General features: G+C 40.9%; 1 protein-coding gene across 2 annotated transcripts; it reads left to right on the top strand.

The window, feature by feature from the left end:
* Positions 1-22: 22 nt before the first annotated feature.
* Positions 23-21,083, top strand: LOC124112089 (probable hydrolase PNKD). Of its 2 annotated transcripts, XM_046472028.2 has the most exons (10): positions 23-165; positions 4,267-4,385; positions 6,559-6,671; positions 15,051-15,109; positions 15,301-15,393; positions 16,665-16,828; positions 17,173-17,259; positions 18,006-18,073; positions 18,195-18,242; positions 19,018-21,083. In XM_046472028.2, the coding sequence occupies exons 1-10, from the start codon at positions 65-67 to the stop codon at positions 19,198-19,200; spliced, it is 1,035 nt and encodes a 344-aa protein (XP_046327984.1). In that variant the 5' UTR covers positions 23-64; the 3' UTR covers positions 19,201-21,083. The 2 variants fall into 2 exon arrangements, 1 of the variants encoding a protein (XP_046327984.1); XR_007218915.1 differs by lacking the exons at positions 23-165; positions 6,559-6,671; positions 15,051-15,109; ... (4 more) ...; positions 18,195-18,242; positions 19,018-21,083 and adding an exon at positions 206-2,601 and having other exon boundaries at positions 4,267-4,369.
* The last annotated feature ends 923 nt before the right edge of the window (positions 21,084-22,006 follow it).

Raw genomic sequence — 22,006 nt, 5'->3', positions numbered from 1 at the left:
TGTACAAGGGAAGTAACTCTAATCACATCCGCTTCAACTGTTGTGTTCTGCTTGAGTGAGATCTATGCCTGTTTTCATCGTTGTGTTTACCTCTTTGTCTGAATTTCTGGCTGGTTGTTGGAAGACAGCAATGGCGAAAGCAGGAGGCTGTTTCTTCAGGATAGGGTAAAACAGACGCACATCACACATGCTAGTATATCCCAAGCTTATAACTGTATAAAATGATATTACTTATTAGACCAGGGTCCATGTCTATCTAAATGTAGATTGTTAAGTGGGGATTGTTGTTTAGTTACACTCCAAAACTCCCAGCCAGGTAACTTGGTGGTACTTGCACTTAATGAAATGTATGTGGCATCAAGTACCGATTCTGATAAAGACAACTGATAAATACGTAAGTTTTACATAGTTTGAAAATGAAAGTGAAAGTTAAATTTAACCCCCCCAAAATTGTAAACAGATGCCTCAGATGGTGGAATACCCCTAACAGGTACTTCCTTTCCCCTCTGACAGGTACTTCCTATCCCCCCAGATTGTGTATACTGCAGGTACTTCCTATCCCCCCAGATTGTGTATACTGCAGGTACTTCCTATCCCCCCCAGATTGTGTATACTGCAGGTACTTCCTATCCCCCCAGAATGTGTATACTGCAGGTACTTCCTATCCCCCCAAACCGGTACTTCCTATCCCCAGATTGTGTATACTGCAGGTACTTCCTATCCCCCCAGATTGTGAATACTGCAGGTTCTTCCTATGCCCCCAGATTGTGAATACTGCAGGTACTTCCTATCCCCCCAGATTGTGAATACTGCAGGTACTTCCTATCCCCCCAGATTGTGTATACTGCAGGTACTTCCTATGCCCCCAGATTGTGAATACTGCAGGTACTTCCTATCCCCCCAGATTGTGAATACTGCAGGTACTTCCTATCCCCCCAGATTGTGTATACTGCAGGTACTTCCTATCCCCCCAGATTGTGTATACTGCAGGTACTTCCTAAGCCCCCAGATTGTGTACTTCCTATCCCTCCAGATTGTGTATACTACAGATGCTTCCTATCCCTCCAGATTGTGTATACTGCAGGTATTTTCTATCACCCTGATTGTGTATACTGCAGGTACTTCCTATCCCCCCAGATTGTGTATACTGCAGGTACTTCCTATCCCTCCAGATTGTGTATACTGCAGGTACTTCCTATCCCCCCAGATTGTGAATACTGCAGGTACTTCCTATCCCCCCAGATTGTGTATACTGCAGGTACTTCCTATGCCCCCAGATTGTGAATACTGCAGGTACTTCCTATCCCCCCAGATTGTGTATACTGCAGGTACTTCCTATCCCCCCAGATTGTGTATACTGCAGGTACTTCCTATCCCCCCAGATTGTGTATACTGCAGGTACTTCCTATCCCCCCAGATTGTGAATACTGCAGGTACTTCCTATCCCCCCAGATTGTGTATACTGCAGGTACTTCCTATCCCCCCAGATTGTGTATACTGCAGGTACTTCCTAAGCCCCCAGATTGTGTACTTCCTATCCCTCCAGATTGTGTATACTACAGATGCTTCCTATCCCTCCAGATTGTGTATACTGCAGGTATTTTCTATCACCCTGATTGTGTATACTGCAGGTACTTCCTATCCCCCCAGATTGTGTATACTGCAGGTACTTCCTATCCCTCCAGATTGTGTATACTGCAGGTACTTCCTATCCCTCCAGATTGTGTATACTGCAGGTACTTCCTATCCCCCCAGATTGTGTATACTGCAGGTACTTCCTATCCCTCCAGATTGTGTATACTGCAGGTACTTCCTATCCCCCCAGATTGTGTATACTGCAGGTACTTCCTATCCCCCCAGATTGTGTATACTGCAGGTACTTCCTATCCCCCCAGATTGTGTATACTGCAGGTACTTCCTATCCCCCCAGATTGTGTATACTGCAGGTACTTCCTATCCCTCCAGATTGTGTATACTGCAGGTACTTCCTATCCCCCCAGATTGTGAATACTGCAGGTACTTCCTATCCCCCCAGATTGTGTATACTGCAGGTACTTCCTATGCCCCCAGATTGTGAATACTGCAGGTACTTCCTATCCCCCCAGATTGTGTATACTGCAGGTACTTCCTATCCCCCCAGATTGTGTATACTGCAGGTACTTCCTATCCCCCCAGATTGTGTATACTGCAGGTACTTCCTATCCCCCCAGATTGTGTATACTGCAGGTACTTCCTATCCTCCAAAATTGTGTATACTACAGGTACTTCCTATCCCCCCAGATTGTGAATACTGCAGGTACTTCCTATCCTCCTGATTGTGTATACTACAGGTACTTCCTAAGCCCCCAGATTGTGTCTACAACAGGTACTTCCTATCCCTCTAAATGTGTATACTACAGGTGCTTCCTTAAGCCCCCAGATTGTTTATACTACAGGTGCTTCCTATCAGATCCCAATTGCGTGGATCGATACTCATGATTTCAACCACTGGATTGTCTGGTCCAGACTCAATTATTTACAGACTGCCGTCATATAGCTGGAATAATGATGATTGCGGCGTTCAACAACAAACCAACAACCTCCTGATTGTGTGTTCTGCAGGTACTTTCTATCCCCCTGACTTTGTATACTACAGGCAGCTATAGGAAGTGGCACAAGTCCTATAGTCCTTGCCAAACTGCCCAATAGTTAAGGTAGCGTAAGGACTAGTAGAAATTTGCCATTTTAGGGGTTTCCTATGTGTCATCATGATAAGGACTAGTGCACTGAATATGTTAGTTTCTATTGCTGACAGGACCTACCCCTTTCCCCTGCAGGTACTTTCTATACCAACGGTGTATGCTACAGGTACTTTCTATAATAATTGTATATGCTACAGGTACTTTCTATACCAACTGTGTATGCTACAGGTACTTTCTGTAATAATTGTGTATGCTACAGGTACTTTCTATACCAATTGAGTATGCTACAGGTACTTTCTATAATAATTGTGTATGCTACAGGTACTTTCTATACCAATTGTGTATGCTACAGGTACTTTCTATAATAATTGTTTATGCTAAAGGTACTTTCTATACCAATTGTGTATGCTGCAGGTACTTTCTATGCCAATTGTGTATGCTATGGGTACTTTCTATACCAATTGTGAAGGCTACAGGTACTTTCTATGCCAATTGTGTATGCTACAGGTACTTTCTATACCAATTGTGTATGCTACAGGTACTTTCTATACCAATTGTGTATGCTACAAGTACTTTCTATACCAATTGTGTATGCTATGGGTACTTTCTATACCAATTGTATATGCTACAGGTACTTTCTATACCAATTGTGTATGCTACAGGTACTTTCTATACCAATTGTGTATGCTATGGGTACTTTCAATACCAATTGTGTATGCTACAGGTACTTTCTATACCAATTGTGTATGCTACAGGTTCTTTCTATACCATATACCAATTGTGTATGCTACAGGTACTTTCTATACCAATTGTGTATGCTACAGGTACTTTCTATACCAATTGTCTATGCTACAGGTACTTTCTATGCCAATTGTGTATGCTACAGGTACTTTCTATACCCATTGTCTAGCTACAGGTTCTTTCTATACCATATACCAATTGTGTATGCTACAGGTACTTTCTATACCAATTGTGTATGCTACAGCTACTTTCTATACCAATTGTGTATGCTACAGGTTCTTTCTATACCATATACCAATTGTGTATGCTACAGGTACTTTCTATACCAATTGTGTATGCTACAGGTACTTTCTATACCAATTGTCTATGCTACAGCTACTTTCTATGCCAATTGTGTATGCTACAGGTACTTTCTATACCCATTGTCTAGCTACAGGTTCTTTCTATACCATATACCAATTGTGTATGCTACAGGTACTTTCTATACCAATTGTGTATGCTACAGCTACTTTCTATGCCAATTGTGTATGCTACAGGTACTTTCTATACCCATTGTCTAGCTACAGGTTCTTTCTATACCAATTGTATATGCTACAGGTACTTTCTATGCCAATTGTGTATGCTACAAGTACTTTCTATACCCATTGTCTAGCTACAGGTTCTTTCTATGCCAATTGTGTATGCTACAGGTACTTTCTATACCAATTGTGTATGCTACAGGTACTTTCTATACCAATTGTGTATGCTACAGGTTCTTTCTATACCAATTGTGTATGCTACAGGTACTTTCTATACCAATTGTGTATGCTACAGGTACTTTCTATACCAATTGTATATGCTTCAGGTATTTTCTATACACACGGACGCGGGTGGGATACTACTACCATCAGAAAGAGATCAAGAAAGCCAGAGAGAAGTTGGAGGGAGCTGACCATTCCAACACAGAACCTACTGTGTTCAATGGTAAACAAAGATGGCTGTGTGTGAGGCACAGTTTTGTTCACTGTTGTATGATATCAGTAATTCATTTATTGATATCTCTAATTTGATTTTAAGACATCAATAATTACATATATTTATATCACAAATATGATATTTAGATATCAATTACACAAAAATTTCTTTATTAGATTTCACAAATCTAAACTGTATTTATAGATATCTAAAAATCAAATTTACTATTTCAATATTTATTTTTTGGATATCATAAATCAAATTTGTGATATCAATATTTCATTTTGTGTAAATAATTGAATTATTGATGTCATAAAATATGGTTGGTTGGTTGATTTGTTGGCACTCAGCAATATTCCTGCTATTTGACGGCGGTCTGTAAATAATCGAGTCTGCTAATCCATCCATGCAATTTGGATACGATGACATGCATCAACCAAGTCCACCTGATCCTGTTAGTCACCTCTTATGAAAAGCATAGTTGCCTTTTATGGCAAGCATGGGTTGCTGAAGACCTATTCTAACCCGGATATCTTCACGGGTCTAAAAATAAGGAATAAATAGTAAAACCAAGAGTCATGTAAGTTCATATCTGCTAAACAGTAACCAAATGATAATGGATAGCCATATAGTTAGGCCAAAGGATCAACAGTCAACCCATGTTCATAATACATGTAGTAGAAATATGAAATTGAACGGCGTCTACGTTTCTTTGTGTGGGGACACTGGAATCTTGAGTGCTGATAAAGTTGATAAGAAAATATTTGAATGGAAATTCTAATCAATTGACAAGGAATATTTTCATATGATGAATATAGCAATAGTCCCCCTGATAAATCAAGGCATGGTGTTCAAGGACCTGAAGCTACCATGCCAGCTGTACTTACATTGATCACTGCAGCTTTCAATATTTGAAAGCAAATGAAATTGTCTTTTTGATAGTTTCATGTTTGAAATAACATTCATTTAAATGTTTCAGAAAAACAGGTGATCGGATGGTCAGACTTGGTTGAAGCATGTGATTGTATCCCATATTTGTAGATCGATGCCCATAATGTCCATCAATGAATTGACTGGTCCAGACTCGATTATTTACAGACCGCCGTCACATGCATGATATGGCTGGAGTATTGCTGCGTAAATCAAGAAACGAACAAAACAAAGCACAAGTCTTGTTTCAAGAACATGGCAACCATATCAGTGTTCCCGCTGACTTTTGAAACTACCAGTCCTGTTGGACTAGAAACTGGAAAAATTGCCACTGCCCCCGAATTTTTGTCAGCCCCAACTTTCAACAAATAAACAAACGTATTACCCTGTTTTAATTTTTTCAACATCATGTTCAATGCAATGACTTCATCTCTGAAGTAACTTAGTTAGATCTAGACATCATTCACACAAAGTGCAGTCACTATTTTCTCCCCTTTATTTTTAATATTTCGAGACTAAATCACTACAAAATCTCTACTTTGAAGCAAAGTGAAATGTTATTTACTTGCACTTAAAATAGACAACGGGAAACCTTGATGGTAACTGACAAGCTGTCTCGTTTGAAAAATATACTTGTATGAATATCACCAATGTTTAGTTCAACAATAATTTATAAGGTACATGTATTTTATTTGCCGGTCCACCGAACTGGCAGTCACATAAATTACCGGTCCAAGCCTAAATTTACCAGTAAAAAACAGCTTATTACCAGTAAACGCGAACACTGCATATTAAAAACCTATTTATGGTCATTACTCTTGAGATTTTAGATCAAAATGTCATGAATTTGGTTATTGTGTAGTTGTTATTCACATTTTGACCTTTACTACTTTTTACTCAGAATTAGTTGAACCAAATTTGCTGAAACTCAGCATAAATGTTTGTCTTTATTTTTTAAGGCTAATAGGTATGATATTTCAAACTAAATAAGTAAAAATAAAATAAAATAGATATGGAAATACAATTCTGTTGCAGATTCAGCATGTTAAGAAGCCTTGTTAAAATGTAGTTACTTGTTTCATATGTATCAATTAGTCCTCAGTATTTGTGTAGAAAATATTTAGATATCAAGTTGCTGTCTTTGTTTACTGGTACATGTTTTAGTATTGATGATACATCAACATAAGCTACTGTGCCATTTTTTTCAGGTAATTCCCTTTTGGGTCTAGACAACATATTTTCTGTTTTCCAGATCTGTCTATCCTTCCTATACCCATGCTGTTAGACAACTACGCCTATCTGATCACAGATCGTGCTTCCAACTTGTCAGTGGTGGTGGACCCTGGGGACCCAGAGCCAGTGCAGGTACAGGCGTGGGTGGAATATACAGTCACACTCCCCTCATCCACACCCTTTCTTCAGATGCTGTTCATGGGAAACAAAAACACAAATTCAAAATATCTCATTTATCATGTATTGTGGTTCTTGAATCTGGGACCAATGGCTAAACATACATGAAAGTGTTTAATCTCGTTAATTATAAAGCTGAACAATGTTTGGTATATTCATGTGACAGTAAGGTGATACAGATGTCTCAAGATGAGTCACGTGTAAAGACCCCAGTGGACTAGAACTGTACTATGGACCCACTGATTGTGTATGCTAGACAGCCTAGATATTTATCGTTTGTTATTCATACTGCCCTCGGCAATATTCCAGCTTTATCACATCAGGTAAAGTAATCAAGTCTGGGCCAGACCAACCAGTGATGATATGATCAACAGTTTGTCTGGTTGATGTATGGACTCCACTGACCCTAAAAGGAAAGGAGAATGAGAACAAATACAAGATGAATTATTTTATTTATATCTGATGAATGTAAACATATATATTCAGCACAAATAACTGATGTATGCAGTAGGTTAAACACTAGGTGATAGCTTAAAACAGGTTTAACTTACACAAGTTTAACTAACACAGTAATTCAGAAAATTAACTTTTTGAAAAAACAACAAAATAACCCCAAATGTCTTTGATTATTTCTTATCCTGACACAACACCTCTCAAATTCCCTTCTGGACCTCAATCCTATAACACAGAACCCAAAACGTGCCTCATCCTCCCCTGGGGCGCCCCCAGCCCTAGGTTACCAACAGGAGTTATCTGTCCCTGATCTCTTCACTGTCTTCTCATCTCGCACGGTGATAGACTTGCGAATTGACTTCTATATCCTTGTGTTGTAGGAGTTGTCGTTCTCTATGTACCTGTTTTAAGAGGATACTTCTTCATATTGTGTGGGAATGTTTCATTTAGCATGCAAATTTTGAAAAATTTAAGGCCATGTGTTGTGTTGGAAATACATTTTCCTTGGTAAAATTATTTCGGTATTTCCATTTGCTATTGTACGTTGCTGTTGTCATTTACGTTTGGTTTCTATGCTCTGTGGGAGATTTGTACATGCTTATATATATGTTTTATATGTTGCAGAGCAGGGCAGACATGTCTTTGACCATTCGGGAATCGGGCTGTCGGGAATCTGTGTGTGACTAATTTTCTCGTTGTACTGATTGTAGCACATTATCCACAGAGCAGGTAGAAGTTTATCTCAAACGTGTCAAGAAGAGAAATTTTCACGAAGCCTGCAGAGATTTGGACTACTGCCCCGATCACCACATCTGCCATGGTGACTTGTCGCTTGAACAGCAACGACTCTATGGACTTCGGCGTTAACAGCTAGTATAACCTATCCAGTCCAGACATACCCACAAGGACGCATGCACAGGCGTCAACCACTGGTCCTTCATCTAGTGTCTGAGTGTCCAGTGTTTGAGTGCCACTGTGTTGATTGGGACGCAAGCGTCGGAGGAGGCAGCGCTGTTTGGTGCTTGAATGTTGGACGTGGCACCAGCGTAGGCAAAGGCGCCGGTGACAGCATGAGTGCTAGTGTCGGCGGGGGCACTGATGACAAAGGCAATAGAAGGGATGGTCAAAGCGCATGTTCGCCGTGTGGAACATCGGCACCTGCCAGAATATGGGATGGAATCCTAGCCATGACTTGAGCAACTGTGCAGAATGAGGCGCCGCCTGCAGCACAGACTTGGGGTCAGGTGATTACCCACCGACTGATGCACGATTCAACCCTTTAAACACCATGGGTGGTTATCTAAATTCAGCTTCACCTTAGGTTGGGAGCCATGGCATACGGATCATAGCAGCAACCTCCACCCTTTTTTTCCAAATCAAGAGTATTACAGACTTTACCATGAAGCGCCTTTGGGAACACATCTGTGACTATCGTGGTACATGCACCGACGACGTCTTGAACGCCGATAGCACCTCCTATCCCTGATAACCCAGCTTCCATATGCATTATATCTCAGAGGAGGACTCTGAAGCATAGAGTAAGGAGGAGGTGATCCTTCTCGATGAAACAGATCGTCTTATCTGGGTGGCGGACATGCTCGGTTTGGAGCCACCCAACCCCCAAAAACCTAAGGTGTTGCCCTTCCAGATTGCAGAGAGAGAATCAACTCCAACTCTCACACTGCCACCAGTCCATAATTCTCAGCTCCCGGATTTTTTTAAACAAGGCCTTTGCGATGATTGACTGGAAAGGATTATTGGGCAAACTAGGATTTTGTACATCAAAGTTAAAGTTGCATGGTGTGTCCTTCCATGGATAAAGATGGGTAGAAGTTTGGGCATTAAAGTGGAAGATAAGGCACTTGCGGCAATTGACAGTGACTTACGCTTAGCTCTGATGCCACTCTGACTAGCAGCATCCTTTTCAGAGGCCATGATTAAGATGATCCAGGAGACTGTCTAATCCTTGGGCTACACCTTTGTTGAATTCAGCAACTTTTCAGGTCGCCTCAAATGAAGAGAGCATAGCAAACATTTTGTTACATGCGTGTGGATCAGTGACTTTCATGAGACGATAGGCTATATTGGAAGAGATAGTCTTGGGACAGCAACATGCGCACAACGTTGTTGCAACAACCTTGGTCTGGCCTCACCTAATTTAACGGCAAGGTGGTCGATGCAGCAAAGACATTGGCTGAAAGGGCTTGCTCAAAGATCGCCCTAAAGGCCTTACCAAACTTTAGAGCGGGGTCTACACGTGCAGGCAGTGGACAGAAGCCAGCATTGGCTGTTTGGGGAGCTTTCGGTTTGGTACCAGAGGTCACGAGTGAGTTGGTGCCAGACAACTGCATATACCCATTCATCCAGAGTACCAGCCACTACTCAGATTCATGTTCCAGGGGAGGCCCATGGTTATTTACACAAATAACCAACCAAGTGGTAGCCCTATTGCACAGCAAGGGTGTCAGCTTTCATCCGTATGTAGACAATTGCATCCTCAACAATGGTCCCAGTAGGAAAGATTGATCAACCTGGAAAAGTCAGATTTTGCTTCCGTCGCAGTCTCTCCAATTCATCAGGTCTCTCTGTTCAACATCAGCAGAAGTTTACTGATGGTGCCCGATCTACTGGCTTGGGATCATGACGTTCTTGCCATCTCCGGGGAAAACCCTCATGTGTACGCGTTCCCACCACAGACAGTGCTACCCAAAGTCCTGCAGAAGTTGAGGGAAGTGAGGCAGTTCCTTCTGCTTTTGTTAGCGCCTTATTGGCCCAGGAGATTGCGGTTCCCAGAGCTCACAAAGGTCGCAGGAAACCTGGCCATGGAGTCTCTCTGTGGCAGAAGCAACTCATCAACCCTCTCACACAGCAGATTCATCTGCACATGTGGCGCATTTACCAAGAGCATTGAGGTGTTTCTGTGAGAGCCACACAGGCCATTGTGCGGGCTCACAGGAATCCTACTAGGCAGCTTTACGACGCCAAGAGGCATTCTTTGTGGCTTACTGCAGAATGAAGCGATTCGATGAAGGTCACTACTCCATTTATTGCAGAGTACTGTTTGTGCTACAATTCTGCAGGCCCACCAGCATGCAGTGTTGGACCCACTCACCCATGAAATCAGGGCCCTGGCATCCATGATGGTGGGGCATACTAACTGTTCGGTGACGGATGTCATCAAGAGGTGTTTTGGCGCACTGACACTACATTTGCCAACTACTATCTGAGGGACCTCTCTGTTGAAGACGTAGAGGGGTCCTCCCAGGGTACCTGCTGTAGGTCTAAGAGATGGGTACAAACTGTTCGATTGGGAATAGTTTGACCGCATTCCTGGAAAAATATATTTAAATGTACATGTATAAATTAAACAATCTGGTCATGCATACACTGAAGTAGACAGATGTTTTATCTTTATTCAGACATATAAAAGTCAGAAGGAATGTGTGCATGGTCAGAAAGGAATGTGAACATTTGTGACTTGTAGTGTAACCATGGAGTTCGAGATATTTTATGTCAATAAACAATATATGATATGACTAACCATTGATCTGGGTAGTCCTGTGGGTACCCAGGTCCTACTCAGTACCTATTGTCCAGGTACAGCAGTTAACTATCCTATGTTTGTGTCATTGATTTTGATGCTGTATCTATCCAGTGTACCAATCATGAATAAATATTGTTTGACAATATCTTATGGACGTTTCTGTTCACCTCAGGAACGATGTCGGATCCTGCTGTGCATCATAGACAAATCATCACTGTACACTGCATTGCCGGATATTTCCCTTGTGTCACATGTGGTTCAATAAATATTCTGAGGGATTGTTGGGCTTGGGTTGTTATATGCTACATCCTTTAGCTCTGATCCAGGCGTCACATATCGGAAACCTCACAGGTAATCGGACATGGAGCGTTGTCTTGCGTTGCCAGCTGTTTTCCTTGTGTCACAGGTGGCGCAAAAAATATTCTTTGGGGTTGTTGGGCTTGGATTGTTGTGCGTTACATCCTACAGTTCCAATCCTCCGGGATTAGTGAAGAAGGTGCCCTTCTGAGAATAGCCTCATACAGACGTAATCCGGATGGTTACCAATACCGCAAGTTGCAGATCCCGTCGCCATCTGTGGGATAGGCATTGCAATGTGCTGTGTCAGGATAAGAAATAATCTACATGAATTTGATTATTCATGATATTAGTACACTTATCCTGACACAACAAGACTCCCTTCATTCTCCTGTCTGATTTTAAAGTGAAGTGCTGATGAGAAGACAGTGAAGCGATCAGGGACAGATAACTCAGGTTGGTAACCGAGGGCTGGGGGCGCCCCACAGGAGGAAGAGGCACGTTTTGGGTTCTGTGTTATTGGATTGAAGTCCAGAAGGGAATTTTCAATGTGTTTTGTCATAAAAATGCTAGAATTATGAATAATATAATCAATGTAGATTTTTAATTATTTTCCAAAAGTATGTGCAAACTAAGTAATGAAAAATGGTTTGACCTTCACATTGTGTCATAGATATCATGCCCCATCTTCCCGAGGCAAGGGAGTAAACTGACTGTAAAAATCCAGTTTCCACCCTTGCTGAACTAGGCTGGAATTATGGAGTTTTATTTTGGCTGATCAAACGAGTCTATGCATAGTCCAATCAAAATTGCGTTACGTAATCGACACATGGTTTGAAAACAACATGACAGTTTCGGTTGATTGCAGGATTTGCAAAGTTTGTGTACATTCATTCACCTGAGCTTCTCTTCATGTTTTTAATCAAGTGCTCAGGTGATTTGATGCTCTTCGTGAGGGTAGACCAATTTTATTGCAATAAAGATGTTATCCATCGGATGGTTTTGACTGGGCGCTGAACTTTGTTTGAAGGAAATGCAAATGATATAAGATGTGGAATCTGATTGGTCAATAGGATGGACATAACTTGTAATCACCACTGGTAGAGCTACGATTTAGACACAAAATTCCAGCCTACTTCGGCAAGGGTGGAAACTGGACTGTTAGACAGTTAACTCCCGTACCCTGGGAAGATGATCATACCCACCCTCAATATCGTGTCATAGATATCATGCCCATCCTTAGCATTATGTTATGGATATCATGCCCATCCTTAGTATTGTGTTATGGATATCATGCCCATCCTTAGCATTGTGTTATGGATATCATGCCCATCCTTAGCATTGTGTTATGGATATCATGCCCATCCTTAATATTGTGTCATAGATATCATGCCCATCCTTAGCATTGTGACATAGAAATCATGCCCATCCTTAGCATTGTGTTATGGATATCATGCCCATCCTTAGCATTGTTCTCGATATCATGCCCATCCTTAGCATTGTGTCATGGATATCATGCCCATCCTTAGCATTGTGTTTTGGATATCATGCCCATCCTTAGCATTGTGTTATGGATATCATGCCCATCCTTAGCATTGTTCTCGATATCATGCCCATACTTAGCATTGTGTCATGGATATCATGCCCATCCTTAACATTGTGTTTTGGATATCATGCCCATCCTTAGCATTGTGTTATGGATATCATGCCCATCTTTAGCATTGTTCTCGATATCATGCCCATCCTTAGCATTGTGTCATGGATATCTTGCCCATATTTAGCATTGTTCTCGATATCATGCCCATCCTTAGCATTCTGTCATGGATATCATGCCCATCTTTAGCATTGTTCTCGATATCATGCCCATCCTTAGCATTGTGTCATGGATGCCATGCCCATCCTTGACATTGTGTCATGGATGTCATGCCCATCCTTGACATTGTGTCATGGATGTCATGCCCATCCTTGACATTGTGTCATGGATGTCATGCCCATCCTTGACATTGTGTCATGAATATCATGCCCATCCTTGACATTGTGTCATGGATGTCATGCCCATCCTTGACATTGTGTCATGGATGCCATGCCCATCCTTAACATTGTGTCATAGATATCATGCCCATCCTTAGCATTGTGTCATGGATGTCATGCCCATCCTTGACATTGTGTCATGGATATCATGCCCATCCTTGACATTGTGTCATAGATATCACTGGAGGGTGTTGTATATCATTTACGGTATTTTGTTATTTGATCTACATTTATCAATATGAATGCCCATCTTTAGCATTGTTCTCGATATCATGCCCATCCTTAGCATTGTGTCATGGATGCCATGCCCATCCTTGACATTGTGTCATGGATGTCATGCACATCCTTAACATTGTGTCATAGATATCATGCCCATCCTTAGCATTGTGTCATAGATATCATGCCCATCCTTAGCATTGTGTTACGGATATCATGCCCATCCTTAGCATTGTTCTCGATATCATGCCCATCCTTAGCATTGTGTCATGGATATCATGCCCATCCTTAGCATTGTGTTTTGGATATCATGCACATCCTTAGCATTGTGTTATGGATATCATGCCCATCCTTAATATTGTGTCATGGATATCATGCCCATCCTTAGCATTGTGTCATAGATATCATGCCCATCCTTAGCATTGTGTTATGGATATCATGCCCATCCTTAGCATTGTTCTCAATATCATGCCCATACTTAGCATTGTGTCATGGATATCATGCCCATCCTTAACATTGTGTTTTGGATATCATGCCCATCCTTAGCATTGTGTTATGGATATCATGCCCATCTTTAGCATTGTTCTCGATATCATGCCCATCCTTAGCATTGTGTCATGGATATCTTGCCCATCTTTAGCATTGTTCTCGATATCATGCCCATCCTTAGCATTCTGTCATGGATATCATGCCCATCTTTAGCATTGTTCTCGATATCATGCCCATCCTTAGCATTGTGTCATGGATGCCATGCCCATCCTTGACATTGTGTCATGGATGTCATGCCCATCCTTGACATTGTGTCATGGATGTCATGCCCATCCTTGACATTGTGTCATGAATATCATGCCCATCCTTGACATTGTGTCATGGATGTCATGCCCATTCTTGACATTGTGTCATGGATGCCATGCCCATCCTTAACATTGTGTCATAGATATCATGCCCATCCTTAGCATTGTGTCATGGATGTCATGCCCATCCTTGACATTGTGTCATGGATGCCATGCCCATCCTTAACATTGTGTCATAGATATCATGCCCATCCTTAGCATTGTGTCATGGATGTCATGCCCATCCTTGACATTGTGTCATGGATATCATGCCCATCCTTGACATTGTGTCATAGATATCACTGGAGGGTGTTGTATATCATTTACGGTATTTTGTTATTTGATCTACATTTATCAATATGAATGCCCATCTTTAGCATTGTTCTCGATATCATGCCCATCCTTAGCATTGTGTCATGGATGCCATGCCCATCCTTGACATTGTGTCATGGATGTCATGCACATCCTTGACATTGAGTCATGAATATCATGCTCATCCTTGACATTGTGTCATGAATACCATGCCCATCCTTAACATTGTGTCATGAATATCATGCCCATCCTTGACATTGTGTCATGAATATCATGCCCATCCTTGACATTGTGTCATGGATGTCATGCCCATCCTTAACATTGCGTCATGGATATCATGCCCATCCTTAGCATTGTGTTATGAATATCATGCCCATCCTTAGCATTGTGTAATGGATATCATGCCCATCCTTGACATTGTGTCATAGATATCACTGGAGGGTGTTGTATATCATTTACGGTATTTTGTTATTGGATCTACATTTATCAATATGAATGTATTTCAAAAATCTGTGCTATGTTTCAATATTACCTGATAAGTATATTTAGTGGGAGCTTTATAACACATGTTGGATAGACAGGGTTGCATTTTACAGGGGTTGTTGCTAGCCCACATCATTTGCTGACTCTTTCATTTGTCTATTTCAGAAAGTGCTGACTGATTTGAACATTACCCCTGAAGCAATACTCATCACCCATAAACATTGGTAAATAAGGCACACATTAGCAGACATACCTTCATTGATTAGCTTTGTCTGTTCAGTTCTATCAAGCATATACTTGACAAAAACATACCAAAAGGATGTTCATACGGTTATTAATACAATCCTTCAGAGATGAGTTGAAGTGGATAGTGTATGAAGGATTTCAACAATTGAAGTCTGCTCTTTGTCTCTAGGGATCACAGTGGAGGGAATGAGGCTATGAAGTCTGCCTACCCAAATGTCCGGATCTTTGGAGGAGCGGAGGACCATGTGCCCAACATCACCAAGTTAGTAGCCTTTGTCCACCATCACCAAGTTAGTAGCCTTTGTCCACCATCACCAAGTTAGTAGCCTTTGTCCACCATCACCAAGTTAGTAGCCTTTGTCCACCATCACCAAGTTAGTAGCCTTTGTCCACCATCACCAAGTTGGTAGCCTTTGTCCACCATCACCAACTTAGTAGCCTTTGTCCATCATCACCAAGTTAGTAGCCTTTGTCCACCATCACCAAGTTTGTAGCCTTTGTCCAACACCACCAAGTTATTAGCCTTTTGCCACCATCACCAAGTTATTAGCCTTTGCCCAACACCACCAAGTTAGTAGGCTTTGTCCAACATCACCAAGTTAGTAACCTTTGTCCAACATCACCGAGTTAGTAACCTTTGTCCAAAATCACCAAGTTAGTAACCTTTGTCCAACACCACCAGTTTAGTAACCTTTGTCCAACATCACCAAGTTAGTAACCTTTGTCCAACATCACCAAGTTGGTAGCCTTTGTCCAACATCACCAGTTTAGTAACCTTTGTCCAACATCACCAAGTTAGTAGCGTTTGTCCAACACCACCAAGTAAGTAGCGTTTGTCCAACACCACCAAGTAAGTAGCCTTTGTCCATCATCACCAAGTTTGTTGCCTTTGTCCAAAATCACCAAGTAACTAGCCTTTGTCCAACACCAGCAAGTTAGTAGCCTTTGTCCAACATCACCAAGTTTGTTGCCTTTGCCCAACACCACCAAGTTAGTAGCCTTTGTCCAACATTACCAAGTTTGAAACCTTTGTCCAACATCACCAAGTTACTAGCCTTTGTCCAACATCAGTTTAGACACGAAATTGAGAATTGTTATTGCTGTTGATGCTGGCATAAAAACCAAGAAAGACCAAAGCTGACGAACTTGCAGTGAAATTAGGCCATCTAGATTTCACGTGTAACACTGCAATTACGTGTATTGTGTTTTGTCTTATCCAAGATGGCGGACGTTTCCGAGCGAAAACGTGTATAACGAACAATGGATATAAGGAACTGATTTCTCTGGTCCCTTGTAGTTGGTTATATCCGTGTTCTACTGTAATCTATATTTGATTACATTTTTATTTCCAGTGTTAGCCAGGTTCTTTTCAATGCAGTTATTGTAAACCTGCATTGATGAGTTATGATTTTCAACTTCACTGTCCTTCATCATGTATTTTAATCATGTCAGTCACTTCAATCAGACATTTTCTTAAAGAAGTAGTTTCAAAAAAGGGTGGCAGATTGCTTTACTGACTCAATATATCTTCAGTGGTGTAGTGGATGGGGAGAAGCTGACATTTGGTGGTCTGAAGTTCACAGTCATGTTCACGCCTGGTCACACGGTAGGCCATGTAGTCTATCATCTAGAAGGTCACAACTTTGAAGCTCCTGACTGCCTGTTTTCTGGGGATCACGTCTTCCTCAGCGGATGTGGTAAGTGTAACGTTTGTGCCAGTCAATCAGTCAGTGTGGATCCTTGTTATGGGGAGCCCCAAATATAAACCTTGCTAAGCAGTTTACAACACATGGATCATTGAATGTACAGGAGGATACTGGACAGGGGGAGTGGAAATGACATCATCATGTCTCATCAAAGTTGGCTTTTTACTGTTTTTCAAGAAAAAAGAAATATTATATTTTTGCTTGGAATTATTTTTCATGTTTTTAAGTCATATATACTTGTTAATGTAACTAGTCTTACCTACTGGTTGATTGTTGAAGTTATGTTCAATATGTCTTGTCTTGCCGTTCACTGTGATATGAGGAATTGTGTTCAGGTCGAATGTTTGAGGGTACACCAGTCACTATGCTCACCTCGCTGGACAAAATGTGTGAGCTGCACGACTCTACCCTCATCTGGCCAGGTAAGACAGTCTGGATCATATACCCTGGATCAAAGTATGAAGTAGCATCATGCACATTCTAGTTATTGAAACATTTAAATGAAGAAATGTTTTGCAGGAACTAGTACTGACTAGTGCTCCCAGTTCTGTTTGGTTTGTGGTATGTATCACATTGTGCTCTTCTCTACACTGTGTCTGCACTTCTGTACGCCTCTGTCCCTTCATTTACACAACTCACAGATTCTCCCTTCATGCATCCCTCTCACAAATCTGTCCGTTGCAGAGGCAGGGGAGGTTTCATTACGCTTGGTTAGGAAAGTGTTGTAGTAGTGGAACGATACACTGATGCATCGGTGGATTGCTATTTATTAATTATCGATACAAGTATCAATCACAGTCATACACTTGTTTGCTTTAGTTACTGTAAAACCAAACACTAATTAGTAGTGAAAACGTAAATATTTTCATCGGTTACACCATACTTGACACTGCCAGCTGTAAATCGTCAGTATGCCAGGTATTTGGCCATCTTGTCTATAAAAAAGATGGCTTTAGCACCATAGATGAAAGCAAATATTGTGATACGTATAACATCATGAACAAAGTATCATGATATGTATCGGATCGCAAAGTTGGTGTATCGTTCCAGCCCTATAATCTAGTATGAGGGATTATTTCCCATTGTTAGAGACAGAGAACTGGTATTAGTATCAGTCTCCCTGAGTATATATGTGGAGACCCTGCTGCTACCCCACTGTTTGTTTCAGGGCATGAATATGCAACAGACAACCTGGAGTTTGCCTGCCATGTTGATAATGAAAACTCAGATGCTGAGGTAATACCACACTTTGTTCATAATAAACATGTTAACAAATTTAATGAATCAAATCATTTTGAGACTTAGTCTGTAAAAGTTGTAAGAATAAGTTGTCACTATGTTCTTTATCTTTGTACAGGAGAAGCTGAAGTGGGCTAAAGCCAAACGAGAGCAGAAACGTCCTACGGTATGTAGATCTATCGGAAGTATTTGAAGACTTTGTAGGTCACATAATATAGCAGAAAACATAGTTGTGAATTATCATAGTTGCGATTTATGTAAATTGTGAAAACTGTCACATGTGCAGATAATTAAACAATTTATGAAATTATATGCAGTGATACAGAATTATGAGGGATGTGAAATTCCGCGGAAACGTGTAAAATCGCATTTTTTAAAACATTATTCCTCATAGTTTACAAGGCTGGTGATCTTGGTCATAAATAGGTCAAAGTGATGGTGGTTATTGGATAAAAAATGTTAAAAAAACGATCTACATCTGAAGAGCTTTTTCTGGCACTTAAGTTTGCTTTCCTGGAGTTTCTGCCCCTGCTTTTTTGTTTGTTTGTTTATTTGTTTGTTTGTTGTTTAATGCTGCACTCAACAATATTCCAGCTATGTGATGGGGTTCTGTAAATTATCGAATCTGGACCAGACAATCAAGTGATTGATATCATTAGCATCAAGCTACGCAATTGGGATACAATGACATGCATCAACCAAGTCAGCGAGCCTGACCACCAGGGTATTCTGCCCCTGCTGACTAGCCAGGATGTATACATACACTGGTGGAGAAAGTGTCTTTTTCCCTGACCTTTCTGAGTCAGTATGAGTTTATGTTGGCCTTTCTGGTGTCTGGCATCTAATGTAAACCTCTTCTTTGAAACCACTGCTTTGTTAACACCTCTATTTGTTCAAGGGATTCTTATCAGATGAGATTAGTCAATGCCTGTGTGTTTCAGTGCCCCTCTACAGTTGGAGATGAGAAGAAGTATAACCCATTCCTGAGAACCGGTGAAAAGTCAGTGCTCTCCCAGCTGGGACTTGTAAACATGGAGGACTTTTCACCTCCAACAGATCAAGTGAGGGCCCAGGCTCTAGGGGAGATTCGTGAGAGGAAGGACAAGTTCAAGTACAAACTATGATCCAAGATGTACTACTGTGACTGCTCACACTGTTTTATTACTCTGGACCAAACCCTGTTGTACAAGGCTGTCTGATCTGTTGCCTCACAGCTCTTGTACCTTAACACAGATTTGCAATAATCGTTTTAGCCCTGCGACAGTTTTGTACAACAAGGAGCTGGCCTCACATATTACCTGGGGGTAATAATCTAGGAGTTCCCAGAATCTACCCCGGTGTGTAATCTGGGAGCTCCTCCCAGAATCTACTGCAGCCCTGTTTGATTTAAACATTTTTATTTCATGAATGTACTTGAAGTTTTCTTTTGTGGATGTATCTAACTCAGTCTTGGTCTCTTCTGGTCAATTGCTGTAAAAACATTGTCATCTGATTAGGTTTACATAAATACCTATTCAGTACACATCTAATTAGTTTTAAAACATTCATATCCCAGAATGTACCCCCCTTTCCCAGAATCTACCCCCAGGGGGTATCATCTGGGAGTTCCCAAAATCTATACCGGTGTAGATAATACGGGTAATAAATTGTAATCGAATAGAAAAATTGAAAATGTTGTTTTATACATGCAAAGAAGAAATAAATATTGTTTAAACTGATGAAAAAATCTTACAAATCACATTGACTTTAACTCATTGTAGTCATCATCAATTTGTAAGTTCGAAAGTTGGTGTTGAGAATTGTGTGAGGAAATGTCTTACACTTATGTTATTGAATAAGCTTTAATATGCTTTGTGAATAGACCTACCTACTTTTGATCGCATATAAAATCATTTTGAAACCAATTATAAGTATGCACTTGTGTCTGTAAGTACCTTTGTTTAGGAAGGCATGTATCACAGTATCAAGAATATATTCTGACTATAGAAGACATCACCTCATTAAAACCATCTAATTATTTGTCCATTTGTCAGAATGTTAGAATTGGTCCCTAGCAACCTATGCTGGTCCTAAGTGCTGACTTAAGTTATCGGGTGATCAGACTCAATGGCATGGATTGTTAGTTACAATATAAATCACTTGATGGTCTGGTCCAGATTCAATTGTTTGAATGCCACCCTCATATAGCTGGAATATTGCTAAGTGCAGGGTTAAGCAGACAACACCAAGGTTCGTACAGTCTTGAAAAGGCCTTGAGTTTTAAGGTCCCTCTTGAAAAGCCTTGATTATTAGTATCAACCTTTAAAATGCAAGGCTTTAGAGCTATTTTGTGGATTTCAAATTCACCAAAATAGCTCTAAAGCCTTGAATTTCTATAATGTCAAGTATAATGTTGTTTTTGCCGAATATCTTTTGCCATCCTTTTTTACATGATTCATTATGAAATTTGTATGAAGTATGTAGTATGAAGAATAATATTCATTATGTTTTGTTGTAATGCAATTTTTGTTATTTGTGTAATGACCTTTTAACCTAATGTTGTAAACTTTCCCCCAACCCAAATGGTGAGCTCCTGAGCCTTTTGACTCTTAGCTTTTAATAACATAGTTGTTTAATTCAGATAGCAAGCAGAGATGCCAATCATAATGATTTTGGCAGAATCTTTATGAAATTCGTAACCTAATTCCACTAATATGTCATTGTCGCATGTACAGCCAAATAACAATTGATTGATCATCAGTGTAATTGGAGCATTGACATGGTTTGAGGAGTAAGAATAGTCACATAACTAGTGCTGATGTTTTGAAAACAACTACTTCTGCCAATTACCCCAGATGTTCTTAATTGCCTTAATATAAGGTTGGTATCTCTGTAGCCAAATTTTGGGGACAAGTGTTTTGTGCCACTCTCAGCACTATTCCAGCTGTTCACAGCAGTCTCTAAGTAATTCCCTTGTGACTGATAGCATGATCAACTACCATCCATGCGGCAGAGTATTATCCACAGCCAAGTCACACACACATTGTAGCTACCCCATCCTCATTAGGCTGACAGCTGGTTTCTTCCATCTGTTACACTTCAGTCAGGTCAAACCCAGAAGTCTATGTGTCATGTGCTGCCCTGACAAGGAGCAGAGAATCATGCTTTCATACAATCAACATACCTTGCTAAGATATTATCTGATATTCCAAAGGAACTTCATGTAAAAAAATACTAATTTTACCTTATCCTGACTCATTCTAATTGCTTAAGTTATCTCATTCCTGAAACATAATCGAAACTCCTGTGCTGTGTTTCCAAGAACAGAGAAAAACATCTCACCCAAACGCACCAATGTCAGAGAAGTCCTTTTCTGTGTCCCTAATATCAGGTGATGAGAAGCATGTGAAGGAGGAGAAACAGTCATTGTCAGAAGGTGCCTGCATGAAGGTCCCCACCTTCACGAAGCCCACATCGTTACCCCTTGTGGGTTTTATGAAGACGTCCGTGAAGGCAGCCACGAAGACGCAGAAGCATGCTTCCTGTACACGTCCACTGACCTGCATGCAGCTCCCGTCGTTAATGAACCTTTCACAGGTTTCACACATGCATACAGGCCTGCACATACCTGCCTACGTTCATGCAACCTGCAAAGTACCATGCTTCCTTCGTCCTATGACTTCGTAGCTAATGCTAGTGATCCTTGATGCAGTTACAACACACACTCAACAAACCACCCACGCAGTCTACCGCATCTACTCCCGTCTCAGACGACGTGTCTCACACTTATCACCGCTCTGCTATAGCCCCAAACCCTCACTCCTTCTTCCTTTTACAGGAAGAGGATGTGTTTGAGCCTTCTTTTGCTGATACATCCTCATGTCAGGAGGAAATACCTTCTACCTGGGACCAGGAGTTTCTGATATGGATCGCTGATGGTCTTCCCATCTC

This window comes from Haliotis rufescens, unplaced genomic scaffold (assembly GCF_023055435.1).
Source record: "Haliotis rufescens isolate VD_foot unplaced genomic scaffold, xgHalRufe1.0.p SCAF_10, whole genome shotgun sequence".
Taxonomy (NCBI): domain Eukaryota; kingdom Metazoa; phylum Mollusca; class Gastropoda; order Lepetellida; family Haliotidae; genus Haliotis; species Haliotis rufescens.
Note: the sequence above shows the minus strand (reverse complement) of the source record. Positions and strands in the feature narration are given on the sequence as shown.

Coding starts and splice junctions, on each gene's coding strand:
- LOC124112089 (XM_046472028.2), top strand. CDS start 65: ATGCCTGTTTTCATCGTTGTGTTTACCTCTTTGTCTGAATTTCTGGCT. Junction 4,386..6,558: donor AGAACCTACTGTGTTCAATG/GTAAACAAAGAT, acceptor TCTGTTTTCCAG/ATCTGTCTATCCTTCCTATA. Junction 18,243..19,017: donor GAGAGCAGAAACGTCCTACG/GTATGTAGATCT, acceptor TGTGTGTTTCAG/TGCCCCTCTACAGTTGGAGA.